At 44.4% G+C, this 15,237-nt stretch overlaps 1 protein-coding gene across 1 annotated transcript in view; it reads left to right on the forward strand.

Annotated features, from left to right (window-relative positions):
* Positions 1-15,237, forward strand: part of LOC128455241 (cadherin-24) — a 98,778-nt gene that overhangs the window by 39,796 nt on the left and 43,745 nt on the right. Inside the window, 1 exon segment of the mRNA XM_053438925.1 lies at positions 2,464-2,631. Within this exon segment, the coding sequence (XP_053294900.1) occupies positions 2,464-2,631 (168 nt within the window).

Consider the following 15,237-nt stretch of genomic DNA (forward strand, 5'->3'; position numbering starts at 1 on the left):
GAATATAAGCCTAATTCCACCCAGTGTGTATTAGCCGTGACACTGTGCTATTAGACGAGTGTGAGTATTCTGAACGTGTCCGCTCTCCCCTCCCCTCCCCTCCCCTCTCTCCTGCTCTATCTCCCTTCTCCAATCACCTTGTTTCTCGCCGGCTCAATCTTCAAAGGCATAATTCAAAATGTACACTTAGAGGCGAGTGCATTTGCTCATATATTCAGTTTGTTTGCTTATGCATTCTGCTCAGACAGCGAGACACATTCCTGCTCCTTTCGTTTGCATTCGAAACGGCCCATGTTGAATGTGATTCACCTTGAGCTGCCAAGGCATCCAGGCCTGTGTTTTGGCTGACGCTGGGTGAGAGCAGCCAGCACTGGATGTGTAACATCCAATCATATGGAGCAGAATGAGGCCATTTACCCAGAGGAGGTGATCGATGTAGAATGAGGTGCTGTGCCGTTTAAAAGGTGTGAGACACAGATTGAGATTTTATGCTCTGTCAGCATGTCGCCGCGGTATGATTTATTCTTTCTGTGCAAGCTTCCTCATGCGTCTGTGTTTGTATACGTGTGGCTTTGCGTATGTGTGTTTCTGCACAGCATTAATGGAACACTAAGTTATGTGTTGTGGATGTCAAACGGAAACTGAGTGTCTCTAAAGTGTCAGAAAAGCTGTCAGCTTGTTAGGAGAAGCAGCCCCGTCTTCAGCGGGATGCTGTCTGATATTTTCCAATAGGTTTTGAAAGGAAGACGAGAGATCTAAGAATAACCTGGTCCGTCCACTGGAATAAAAACAACATGATTAGTAAATATGAAGCTTGATCACCTCTTACCTGTGATAATGATCAAGCAGCTGCTGACGACTCTGACGTCTTTATGGCACAACATGCAGCCTAATTAGACAAATAAAGTAAATAAGTGAAACTGTAGCCCTGTTACTACCTTAAGATGAGTGCTGTACCTAATAGAAGTGGGCAATCCACTCTAATGAGACACATTTTATTAAAGGTTGTAACTAATGGATTTACCAATGGCTGCTAAATGATTGATTATGGCTTCATAAATCCGTAATTATAACCCAGTCGATTTCAGGATTTAGACCAGGACTGAGGCTGATGCCAGTGCTCTTCCGTGACTGAGTCACGTGGATACATTTTTAAATTACCTTAAAAATATATTGAGCATTTCTCTTCTCTAAAGTATGTAACAGCTGACGTATGCTGATGTATCTATAATATTAGCTGCTATATTGGTCCAGATAACGGCACCATTGCATTAGGAAGAAAAACATCACTGTTTCCAAATTCTGAGATCCGTATGGATCCAGCTTAGCTCATTGTGTCTATGTAGCTCTTTGATTAATCAATAATTCCTCTCTGATGAACTGTTTTAACACACTCCTAGAAAACAGCTGCAGAGCATCTGGACCAAATAATTCCATTGAATAATTTGATTTGTAAGGGCAGGGTAAATGCCTTATTTGAAGCAAGAAACCTACAGTCTGTTATTAATGATTTACTTTAGTCTTTACTGAAAGATCCTCCTCTCATAATCGGTAGTCCAATCTGTAGCTATTAATGTTAAGAAGTCATTAATAAAAAATCTTACTGTCTATTAAAATCAGGTCCATCACTTCATAGGATACCAGGTTAATCCAGTTGCCACTGACTTACAAAAGTTTCACTTCATCATCAGCCCTCAGGTCTACATATACATGTGTAAGTCATTTTTAAATAATTATTACTTTGCATAATTCCTCGAGTCAAGAGTTCATAAAGGTTTGAATAAATGAACTGTTCATTGCATTAATGATACGTTTAAAAGCCGGATTGAAAGAAAAACGTACACAAATTCACATTCCTCCTAAATGTCCATAGGTGTGAATGGATGTGTTTCTCTGTACGTTTTCATTTGCAAGGCGACGTGTCCAGGCTGTACTCAGGCTCTCGCCCAATGTCAGCTGGGATTGGCTCCAGCTCCACTGCAGCTCCCTTACAGGATAAGTGGTATAGATAAACGATGGATGGATGACCCACTTATCAAAAGATCATTTATTAATCATCATTAAGGCCTTTAGTTGGAGATTTTTACACAGCCGGAGAGTGGTGGCTCAGGAGATCTGGGAAAGAGATATACTATCATGATATGAAAGTTATCTTGAGAACAGTCCTGCAGTAATAGAATAGACGTGTTGCTTAAAAATGTTAAAAGTGAGTCGGACGAGATGCCAATGTGCTGGAAGCTTTTGTTCCAGAACAGAGCACAAGCCAGAAAGTATGTTTTGGAATCCAGGAGCTTCAGTCCCTGGTAATTACTGAGTCATGAATTTTGATTAAAAAAAACTTTTAGCCCTGCATAGATATTTTATGGTTATTTGCTGCAATCTCGCTTGGGTGAAAACTCGACTTTCCCTGCTTTAAACACTCGAGGGCCACTCTGATGACTCTTTGTATTCTGTGTTTTCCAGGTATTCTGCGTACAGCCGTGCCCGACATGGACAGGGAGACCCAGGACCAATTCCTGGTGGTGCTCCAGGCCAAGGACATGGGGGGTCATCTGGGCGGACTCTCCGGGACCACCACCGTCACCGTCCACCTCACTGATGTTAACGATAATCCTCCACGGTTCACCCAGAGTGAGTCACTGCACCAAAAACCATGCAATCCCTGAGAGGCCACAGAGAATGAATGAGTAGTCGACAGGGAGGCGGGCAGCACAACATGATAAGAGGAAATGACAGTGGTTGAACACCCTGTACTTACTGCATGCACACATATGTGCAGTGATTGTATGTGCTACCTCCAACATAACTGCCAGACAAGCATGTGTGTACACACACTCACAGAGCAGGCGTCCAATGCTGTTTGCAAACACTTCTTTATGGCTCGGAGCAATAGAATGGTGAGGTTCCATCTCATTAGAACAATGCAGCATCAGCTGAGCTGTCAATCACCGAGAAGTAACAGAGATAAAGTTTTAATGACTTTGCTGTGTTTGACTTTATAGCACTCATTACATGGTAAACGCCGGGAGAAAACAAATAGGCATAAACATAGTGTTTGTTTTGGCCCAGAAGGCAGAGAAGAGCTCGGACCTCTTTGACCCACAGGTACTGTCAGGATTCCCTTAGCAGCAGCAGCTGCAGCAGTCGGGTGGAGGAGGCTCCTGCAGCGCTGCAAAGTGCCTCATCAAACATTCAGTCGTGGATCTCACTCGCCCGAGCGATGACAGATCAGATGCTGTACAGCAGCTGTACGTTCAGATTACTGGGAATAAGCCACAGCACTTCTAATCAGACCGACCTCATCAACTGTTTGATAACACTCAATTGAATGTCACTGTTTGTGATTATGAAGTGGGATTTTAGTGTGAGGGATGGATGGAAAAGGTCTACAACCCAAGTATGTTATACTTGCGATGTTTATATATTAAATTGGGCCTTACTCCAGTGCCTTAGCCTATTATTCCATATAAAAAGAAATAAGACCAGAAAGTTGAAAATTGAATTAAATCAGCTGAGGAACTCCTATCAAGTTAGATCAGTGGATATTACTGTCCTACTTGGACATTACCCTACAAATCATCTTGTAGTTATCCAGAAGGAGGTCAGTGAGCTAGTTAGTGCCTCTCTGGGCAGCACTGCTCTGGTTCTCCTGTGCAGGAGTGCACTGATGTCTTAGAGGCCAACATTAATCCATTCCCTCTACCTGTGCACCTGGAGAATTGGTTTGTGTGTCCTTTATTCCATTCAAAAGGACACGGCAGTTAGTTCTCCTGTGAATGATCAAGGGAACCAACCGGCCTCGATGGCCAGTGTTCTTGTCATCCATTATGTAAGGTCATCCTTTGTCATTTCTCATCTCGGCATCTGTCGACTCCTCTGTGGTAATTGCTGACCGTCTCCCAATTAAGGTGGAGAAAGCTTAGGTTAGGATTTGAAGCTTTTTGTCCATTTGTACTTATAAGATAAGTTACTTTTTCATTAAAGATGTCTTCAGAAATCAAAGGGAAAAAGTCACGTGTTGTTGATCCCAGGGGTTCCAAACCAATCAGCTTTTCAGTTCTCTATGAAATAGGGCAAACAGACTGGCTTATTTTCACATCTGGATTTCCAAACCAGGGTTATTGTGTTTGTTATATTGTTTACATTCGATGTTACATTAGTCCTGTCATCATCACCTGCGTGGGCTGTGTCTACCTACCCTCCACATCGATGGTTTTGTAGCAAAGCTTGAGTCTGTTGTTTTCAATCCAGCTATTGTGTCCGGACAAAGTCTGCAGTTTTGGTCCGACAAGATTTTGATCTGTTGGTCTTGAAGGTTTGTCCAAGGCAGCTCTCACATCTGTTATTTAGCTTCAGACTAAACTGGGAAATCCTAAAGCCTCAGATCCTCGAGCAGGGAGTTCCAGAGCTGAGGGGCCTCGACTGCAGGAACCCGGTCAGCTTTGGTCTTGAGTCGGGACTCAGCAGCAGCAGCCAACCTGCTGGAGGATCTGAGGCTCCGATCCCCATCATAGGGAAGCAGTAATTCAGCAATATATGAGGAGGCTGCGACATGAAGGGCTTTATGGGTGATCAATAAAATCCTCAGATCAATTCTAAACTGACAGGTAACATGTGAAGAGAGCCGAAGCGATGTGAGGTTTTCTCATGGTTTTCAGATTTTTCAGTTAGGTTATTTACTGCAGTCAGTTGTGGAGTTAAGTGCACATAGTTTTATGACAGGAAAAAAAACTAAAGTTAGACCGGGTCATGTCATAAAATGCTGCAATATGTGACTGATGATATTTTTGACAGCTTGGCACTTTAGCCGTTTGAGCTGGAATTGATGTCAGCTTCACAGTCTGACAGAACAGACTGGTTCACAACTCCCACAGGTCCCCAATCAGAGCTTCGAGCAAAGTTAGCTTTAAATGATTGCTGCTGGGGGCTCGAGGACAGGTGAACCCAGTCACAAACAGACACGGAGACAGGAATGAGGTAACATATTTATTGCAAAGCACAGGGGAAGCTGTGGAGCAGGCAAGCCGAGGACCAGGAACTCCAGCAGGTGGAGAATGAGGGGTAGCAGGTCGAGAATGAGATCCGAGGGTGGCTGATTGCTCCAGGTTTCAGGGCTGACCAGCCGAGGGGCAGGAGACAAGGGGTCAGAGTCGGAACAGACAGGACCGCAAGGGAGACAGAGAACAGGATGAGCGCTGGGAAACCGGGGCCACAAGACCTGAATGCTGAAGAGCTAAACCGGTAACAAATGAGGCTCATAGCAGGAACACTGAAGGGAAAGTGACTGAGTCCGTGATCTGGCAGAGTGGAAGCGGCAGGGACGAGTATTTATAGAGGCCTTCATTATGTAACTTGCTGCACCTGGTGGGGTTCTGCTCCGACTCCGACACACCTGTCACACACACACACACACGCACACACACACACACACACACACACAGAGGGAGACAACAAGTTACAGGTACGAGAGACACCGAATTGGAGGTGGATGATGACATTAAAGTTGCTCTAAAGTTGTGGGAATGTGAGTTCCATACAGCTCAGTCAGCCTATACACTGTATATAAAGATGGAGGACGTGTCTACCCACTATCCTGAAACCAAACCAAAGTATCCTGGGTACGAATGCTGCCATCTTGTGCATTTGAAGCCAGAGTCTGTGCTGTAGCGATCTGGGGAGGGAGCTGCAATAGCAAAGTCCCTCCGACACATGTGCTTGGCCAATCACGTGTCAGTCATTTTAAAGGATGTGTATTTTGACTCAGTTGATGTTGACGTTTGTATTCACAGTTTGTTTTTAATTAGCTATTCGATGCTGTTAAAAAAACTGTCTGAAACGCCATGATTGACAGGTGAGACATGCTGGTGATTGGTTGAACGTGTGAATCAGCCTGACCTCGATACCACCGCTGCATCCCTAAATCACTCCTGCTCTGTGGGAAGAAGGGATGACACGTCAACCAGGCTTATTTACAATATACAAGTTCAACATGTTATTATGGCTTGTTGAAATCAATAACAGGAAACTCAAGCATTCACCACAGCTTATTAAGACGGCGTTAAGGTGTGTTATAAAAAGAAACAAACTGTGAAAATCACACTTGGTTTGGAGAAAAAAATGATCAACTGCAGCAGATATTAAATTGTTCACATTTAGATATATTGCAGTACAAGAAAACTGTGAAATAAATGTAGCACATTACATTTGCAGTGGAAATAATTAAACTCATCGTGTGAGAGTTGCGGTAGCAGATGGACATGACGTACCACAGCAGAGTGGAGGTGGATTCATGAGGACTCAGGATGTGTGTCTGTGGTCCAGTCGATCACCGGCTTTAATTCCAAAATCGAACTAATGATGTCCTGGGGCAGGAGGTTCGTTGGTCGACTTGAACTCCCATCAAAGCTGCTGTGTTGGACGGGGGTGCGGTTGAGGACCAGGGGGCTTCTTGGGAGGAAATCCGGGCTCATTCTCAACTGTCTGGGTGATGAAGAGCCTCACGGTACCAGCCGCTGCCCAGAAAAGCTCACAGTCTACCGAAGCTCCCGGCTGTGGCCTCTCCTGGTCGTGGTGATGAAGACTGATCGGTGTTAGCCTATGCCCGCGGTCACAATCCCACATTCGTTTGTGTATATCCGTGCGTTTCCCTGATCCCCCGCTTGTCTTTTTTTTCCGTGTTCCCTCAAACGCTCACACTCAAGCTCCCGTGCACTCCCACAATCAAAGCCAGCCACCCTGCCGCTCTACTCAATTACACACCCAGGCTTTTGTAAAGACACCCTCAAATCCGGCCCCAGCGTCTCCCAAGGTCAACACTGCTTATTCCTCGTGGCATTTACCAGAGGGAGAGGATTACGCTGGAGTGTGTGAACCAGGTATCAGCCGTACATTAACGAGCAGAAAGGACAGGTCCAGCTTCGCGAGGGTGAACACTCATGTTGTCTGACGCATGATTCAAGGAACTAAGTGGGTTTGTTGTGTGTATGGTTTTGAAGATGTCAGGGGATTTCTGAAGCCCAGAGGAGACGGTATAACGGGGGGGGCGAAGTAGGCTACCGTTCAAATAGGAGTTGTTTTTTGGTTAAATGATGAGTGGAGAAAGTGGGATATTTTCAGACGCGTCATTGGCAAACATCGCGCTCCAGCCGCACTTTCCTTTGGGCCTCGTTATGAAATGGCGTACACCGTGCTCCAAATGCATTTGGACAGCACCGTGCTTTTTGATGTTTTTTTCCTCCGCGTTCTTTGGTGAAGGAAAAGCTTTAATTTTATTTTCATCCATATCAAATGAACTTTCTTAAAGGTAGCGGCGCGTTTTGAACACTTAAGGTGACAAACATGTAGACACACAGTCGACAAAGTGGTCATTTTTAGTATCTTGCTGCATGTTATTCAAAGATTATTTGAAGTCTTTATCCCAGAAATATCATTGGACTCTTGATATTTTATTTCCGAGTTAGCATTAATACTGGACTGCATATTTCTCAGTGGGCTTATTTTTTTCGTGAGAACGTGTCAGATAGCGAGCAGATACATTTTTCTTGCCAACTGGTCCCTAGAAGATGTAGTACACAAGGCAGACAGATGTAAAAGCAAAGTGCTAAAGGGGACTCTCTATTACCGTCTCATTCCACATCAACTCCTCGCCTGATTAAGCCCCTAATTATGGCTGTGCAGTGTGGAATACATGGTTGGCTAATTGTCTGAGAGTAAACAAGGGTGATAGGTACCGAATCACATCTCCAACTATCAGTTTCCTGTTACAAAGCTTCAGGGTAGGCGCAGTAGATGAACTAATCCATAGGGAAATTAAGATGATGGCGACCATCACAGCGTCCTATATACGTTTGTAATCAGGCCATACTGTTGTTGTAGAGATGCATTTGAAATTCCATACCCTTATAGTCATTTCAGACATGTTTTCCCATGTTTACTGAAGCTGAATTATTTACGGCTGCGTGCACTCCACAGCTGAATTCTCTCTGGGATAAAGTGAAATAGAGGCTAGAGCAACGGCAGGGAGTGTACCTAAAAATAAGATGACCATTTCTTCCAATGCTATTTTTTTATTTTTTTCTATCTACTCTGAAAACTGGGTTATTTAGGAGGATAACCTCTGTGGAATACTTTGACACTTGAAAATATTGATTATATTAGAAACTGGCGCAGTGCCACCTCTACACATGCCAGACGGCCAGACAGACATTTCTGGAGTTATTAGACGGATGAAATGTTCATAACAATCTCTGTTTTGTCTCCTGTTTCTTTTTTGTGAATAGTTGATGTAAATTCTAATGATAAGAACGATGCTTCTTTGATATACTCTGGACTTACTTCAGAATTATTTCTTGTCATTGGTGAGTCAGTTCTACGTTGCAGAGTGAAGTACACTTGAAAACATTTTGTTCATCCCACCTGGTTTATGCAATGAAGCTTTTGAGCGTCCATGATCAACCAGATTCTTCTTATTTAAAGTCAATGTTTTTCACAACATGAATCTGCATTTATAACTTCTAACATACGTGGTTTATTTAAGTTGAATTATTTACGTAAGAGCTGTTGTTTTTTTGTAAATTGCATGTCTCTTAAGTAATCCAAACAATCTTCAGACATGAGTTCAAATATTAAACATTACAGCAACAAAACAAACATTGTGCTTTTTACCTTGAATTACAACTTGTAGCCATGAGGGAGATCAACTACATCGACATCTGTGAATGTCTGTGTGTGGTTGAATTCAAAATGCATTATCAAAATGAGCGATGTGTTTTATTAATATTGAACATATCAGGTGTTCAAATCGCACCGAACTCAACGAGGTACTTCCCTTCGCGAGATGTGTGTTCCACAAACAGACAGACAGAATTTGGTGTAATATTTACAGGTTTTTGAAATCTTTTGTCTTTATTGGTATTGAAATATCATTAAAACAAACAATCATGGCATCCACCTTTATGCAGGACATTCTCTATTCCCGTCTTATTTACCCTAGCAAAGTTAAACAAAGGTGTTGCCTTCTGTCCAGAGGCTCGTAACTTGTTTTATCTGGAAACTTTTTTCTTTGTCCGCAATTTGAATTGCAACAGCTCAGCTCGGTGACATGTTCGCAGATGGAGACGCAGGTGCCACTTCCCCTTTTTATGTGGATTCCAAACAACCTTGGCTTGCCAATGGTGCCGCATAAAAAAGTTGAGGGAGCCATCGCTCCGCCAGTGGTTTGATGGATGTAAAGATAGATGGGCTGACAGATGACTACATAGGTAGCTCTGATAAGACCAGTGTAATGTTATGCACCAGGGAGATGAGACACAGAGAGACTGGGAGAGAGAGAGAGGGAGTATTTGGGAGAGGGCTTCATCATAAATATTACTAATTAATTTCCCCGGAGAGCAACTGTAACAGAGAGAGTGTAAATGGGAGGAGATGGAGACAGAGAAAGAGGAGGTGTGCACAAGGGAATGAGCATCTTCCTGTGTGTGCTGTGCTGTGCTTATGTGTCGACTTTTTTGTCCTAGAATAATAAAAAGATGGCGTTGCAAGGAAAGTTGTGATAAAGTTGTCAGGGGAGTAAGACAAAGGGGAATAGGCAAAGAGGGAGTGGGTGAGAAGAGGAGATGAAGAAAGTGCGGAGGAAACCACAGAGAGAGAGATGGAGGGGACAGGGAGACAAATGTACAAGAAAGTGGGAACGGAGGAGCAAATGAAACTGAGGCGGGATAATAGAGGTATTATGTCCTTTAGTGAGGAAAAGAAAAGAGGAGTGCACTCAACAATGAGGGTTGAGTGGGTGAGCTGGAGGAGTACTCACAGGCTGGAATAACCTTGTGTGTGTGTGTGTGTGTGTGTGTGTGTGTGTTTTCATTCGTGGCGTGAGCTTCTTCTTCATCTGTTAGAATGTACCTGCATGTTTTGTTTCTTTTTCTGCACACTTGCACGATCAGTAGACATGGAGCCAACACACACACACACGGACACACACTCCTGACTCCCACTCGCTCAGTGTGTACTCTTCACACACCCGGTACCCTCGTGTCCCTTATCGCACTCTCTCCCATCTGTTCCTGTTTTAAAACGGCCTCGGCGGACAGTCATTTTTAGTTAGTGTGGCAGAAAGTGTCTGCGCTGAGAAATACCACTTGTAAAACCATCCACTTTCACAGGCCAACTACAAAACACTGGAACCATTGTTAACAAACGTTTGTGTTTGCTGCCAAGAAATAATTTCCATTCCTGGGGTTAATCAGTTGCTTCATACTGATCTTTAATAATGAATAATTTGTTATGCAATTTTAATGCGGAAAATGATGCTAATGGAGGAGTAAGTTGCCTGCTTTGTGTTCTCACAGTTCTTTTTATATAATAATGGCACACTTACACGCCACAGAGGGTTTATATGTGGAACAAAATAGCCATCATCGCCAGAGCAGCCACCAGCGCGGGGATCAGCCGACATCATTTTCTGTCACTTCCTCTTTAGCAGCCGCATCGCACCCAATAAAATCCGATGCATATCGAAAATGGCTTGTGTCCTCTTCAATAGGGCATCGATAATGAATTTAGTTAAATGGCATGACTTATGTCCATTTGCAGACTAGTAATGGGCTCATCAGCGTTGAGGGACACGTGCATGGGGCCAATCCGGGCCAGAGCGGCCGCCCACGCGTCCCGTCGTCCTGTCCAACGATCGCCGCCCACGTGCCGAGGTCTCCCATTGTTTGGACCGGCACGATATCGGGACGTGAGGCCGGCACTCTTTAGAATGCATGAAAGCGAGTCCCGGGGGCAAGTTCACTAAAGCGTGAAGGAGGGAGGAGGGAGACAACAGGATGGAGGGGACAGAGATGGGGGGAAACGGAAAGAGAGGAGAGGAGTAGGGCTAATGGCTTTATGGTGACAGTGATAATCAGGCTCGCTGAAAATCACTTCATCTCACACAGAGCTGGAGGGATGCTGGGAAATGGAACGAAGCAGGTTTCCAGTGGTGTGTTTCATTGCGCTGATGCAGACAGATGCATGTCTGTTTATTTATGCAGACGTAATTCTGTGCATGTGCACGTAACATGAAAGAGGACAAGCTAAGGGCTGGTATCTGGCTTATAATTGACAGCTCTGACAGATTCTATAGGTTTAAAAACATCCCTGGAGAATTTGCTTGCACATCATGTACAATACATATGAAAAATCGGTATCTGTAGCTAGCGCAGGAGCAGGAGATAGCGCTGAGGCATGAAAAGTATTTCCTGAATCGGCTCCCTCATATAACAACGCACAATTAGGCCTGCTACATCAGTGCCTTTGCCCTGGAGTCAATAGTGGCACAGTACCGAGCTCTGCTTGGTTCCTTATCCTGCGTGGGTATGAATGCTGCTGCAGCCCACTAACTGTATTATTGTGTGTGTCTGTTGGTGTGTATTATGACCAGCGGGTGCACCAGTGTTGAAGTAGCAGGGTCAGTCAGCCTCGTGGGTAGTGGCGCTTTGTCCTCCTCGCTGGCTTCCCCCTTGTTCCCCTGCACATACACATGCACTAACAAATGAGGCTTTACTCTGAGGTTAGCGCTACACCAAATTGGCTGCTCCTGGAAGAATCCGCGGCCAGCGCTTCCCCTGATGAGCTTTTCTTCCACAATCCTGTGCAGCCAAAAGATCCTCTGAGGAGAGATTCATTGTGCAGTAATCACCCTATACAGCACCGGGTTTTCAACAGACCTACAAGTGAGTCCAGTCCAGCCTTTACGGAAGCCCAGGAGGGTCTTAAACTTTCACACTCTGGGAATTTTCACTCTCAAAACTTTCCCCCACCATCACAGAGGGAGAAAAACAGGGAAATTTAAAACTTCATTAAATCGCCCAAACGGGGGCCATTTTCTCTCCCTGTTTCTTTTTCCTCTCCTGGTATAAGCTCGGGCCTCGGTGGAAATTAGGTGAATCCATCACGCTCTCTCCGGCCTTGCCTGGGCCCTTTTGCTTTTAGGGAACGAACAGGAGAGGCAGGGAGAGCGGCTGCATGGAGTCTGTCTTGACAATTTTATATATTCTCTCACGTTACTTTTTCATCTCACCTGGCAGTCTGCCCCCTCACGCAGAATAATAGGAGCTAAAGCCTTTCTCTCCTTTGCCGAGCCATCAGTGAGCCATGGAGCACCGAGGAAGAAGAAGTGATTTCCATGTTAATGGGAACCTTCCCAGGAGTGGCGAAACCTTTCTCTCCTTTCCTTCCCTCACTCCTTCCTCGCTTCCTCTCCGCTTTGTGCTCACCTACATTCAGCCGCTGTCGTGCCCGAGCACTCAATCCCTCTCACTGTTGTCTTGCAACGTTCCCTTTCACCTCGCAGCCTCTGTTTACTTCTCCTTTCTTCTCCCTCTCCTCTCTCGCGCTCTCTTTCTCTCTGTCGAGCTTGATGAATGGAGTCGCTGGACTGTGAGCGGCACATCCTCAGCGGGGTGCGGTGGGCCATCGCTGGCTGTCTCACATCGCTGTGTGTCTTCTTTCAGTTAGCCTGCCTCTCGTGTTGGTACCCACGAGTGCAAATCTCCAGCCCATCAAAATGGATTGCTTGGAAAGAAGTTAGACAGAAACACAAACACTTTGTGAGAGTCTTTTAAAAATCCCTTATACCCTGCCACTGAGGAACTACACTGATGTGCACTTGGATGAGCATGAACATCCCCACCTAAACCCCTTAGAGGATCCCTGCGCAGTCGACTGAACAGGCTCCTGAGGTCTTTTCCTTCCCCTCCTCCCTCCACCGCACTCTTGACCCTCTCCTCCTTTGCCTCTCAGACACAACTGGAAAGGGGCCAGCATGTCATCTCACTCCAGATATACTAAGTAGGTCCATCTACTATACAGTCTCTGTCAGAGAGGCGGCGGTGGGTATACTACTCTGCTGCAGGGGTGTGAAATGAATTGCCTCAGCCCTGTACTCTCATACCTTATACATAAAGGCTGGCAAGGCCAAACTGAGTGCTCCTCTGAAAACTTTCATAGCTCTTATAAATCATAAAAACACCTTTCTATATAGGATAAACACATGATCATTTTGCGAGCTGAGCGGGGGTGAGGTACATTTTTAGGGGGATGCAGATGTGCAGATGCCAAGATGGACCTAACAGGAACCTGAGGGTTACAGATAAGCAGGAGCTGCTCGTTGTAAGATGTGGAATATTTTCATGATTTGCACTGAGAACCAGAAAAGGAAAGAAGGGATAGGAGAGTAGAGACTGGATGGAGATAGGGCCCATGCTCAAATTTTATAAACAAACTCTTATCACATCCCTCAATGATTCATTATCGTACCGAAAGGAAATTGTCCTCCTGGTTTCGAGTAATTATGTCCATCCATAATTCTTCTGTAAGTAGCGTTTCTTTTTTCCCCTCCGACAACACTGTCGAAGCTTCGCACCTGCACTGTCATTGTTTTTCCAACACTATACAAAGTATCCCGTGTGGTTTAGGACATTGTAACTGCTGCACTTGCAATTATGGGTTCAACGCTCACCAGGCTCATTTTGTCACAGCGCATGAATGCAAAGTACACTGATTTGCATAAAACACACTAAAACTAGTTTACAGAAGTAATCGGTTACAGATAAACTGCTTAAAAATATTCACAATGCAAACGATATATTTATCAACATCTGCCACCTTTATCAGCTGTTATTTAAAGCTTTGTAAAGTCACAAGAGTTGCAACAGTGTTGTGCAATAACCAGTTAGCTGCTAGTTCTGTCTAATTACTCTGAAGACCCATCACAACTACTGCAATGTACTGTAGTTACTGTTTCTCTTCTCTATTTTTTTCTTTTCTTCTGCTCTCTATTCTTCTCTTCTTAAATAACACAAATAATAGTTAAAGGTAGGGTTGGTAAAAAGCTTTTTATCCTATTTGTTGAAATCCTCTTCTTCACGTCCTGATAGTACGGTGGCGAGATGTCTCACGCAAATGCAGACCCAACAGGACAACTAAAAGAGCCACAACTCGAATGTTAAAGCCACATCACAAATGCAAATGGCGCACGCCGAGGAGACCCACACGCTGAAGCAGAGATGACAGCCAGAAGGTACCGAGCGAGTCGAGGAAAAGTCGCCTGGTATCAGTTGTCAGTCAGTGAGCGTTCAGTGTTTTGGGGGGTAGCTTTGATAAGAGCGCTGTTGAAAGGGGGTGGGATGCATTGGTTGCACTTTTTCAAAGAGTAGCCCGGCTCTTGCAAAAATTTTCAAGGATTACTTACCCTAGCTTTAATTGGACAAAACTTCTCAAAGTTTAAAGCATATTTAATCTCACCCTTTGGGCTGCAAGTAAAAGCAATTGATCAACTTTTCCACCACAATCACATAATGTTTGCAATCACTGTAAATCATCTTGTACAAACAAGCCTGAGAAAAAAAATCGAATCTAGTTCGGTAGTTGGATTTTTTTTTCGGTTCTTCTCGCTCCAGCTTCTTCTTTCGGAACTCGCGGTGTTGTCGCACATTGATGGGATTTTTTTTTTCATTCTCTCTCTCAACAAGAAGCGTTTTCTCATCTCAGTGAATCCATGTCCTGATGTGTGCCGCCTGCCTTCAGGCTGGAACAACACCTTGTGTTAATTAAACCGAACCTCCGGATTTCCCCCGCTCCGCACCAGCACATTTTGTGGATAATATTGAGCATTTGATTCCCTAGAAGACTTTGACTAATTTCATCTGGCTCTAATGCTCTGTTGTAGTTGCAAAAGAGAAATAATGATCGTGGTGATAACCTAAACAATTAGGTAATAGGCAATAATTTCCAATAATTGTTATTCCCTAATTAAGTTTTACGTCTCCAGAGCGCGAATCAGAGATGGAGGAAATGAAATGAAGGGAGAAAGTAATTAAAATGGAGGTGGCTAATACCAGAGCGCTTTCTATCGTTTTATTTTCCCTTTCCCTCTGTTTCTCTTGCTTTGTATTAATATTTCATCTAAAGTTCAATGCTTTCTGCTTCACTAGACGGTAAAATCGCTGCTGGAGACGTTGCTCTCATTCACATCTCTCTCTCTCTTCTTCCCTCCCCTCTCTTTTCTGTTGTCACACTCAGCCCTTCTTCGTTCTCCCATTTCCTTTCCTTCCCTCGACCTCTCCTCGTGCATTTCTCTCGCGCAATTCTCGCAGGTGTACGAATATCCAGATGCGAGTCTAGCTGGTTTTTACCCAGACGTAAACTCTCCTTTCCTCATAGTCATACCAGTCGGCCATCCAGCCAACCAGTCTT

This window comes from Pleuronectes platessa, chromosome 13, assembly GCF_947347685.1.
Source record: "Pleuronectes platessa chromosome 13, fPlePla1.1, whole genome shotgun sequence".
In the NCBI taxonomy this organism is placed as follows: Eukaryota; Metazoa; Chordata; class Actinopteri; order Pleuronectiformes; family Pleuronectidae; genus Pleuronectes; species Pleuronectes platessa.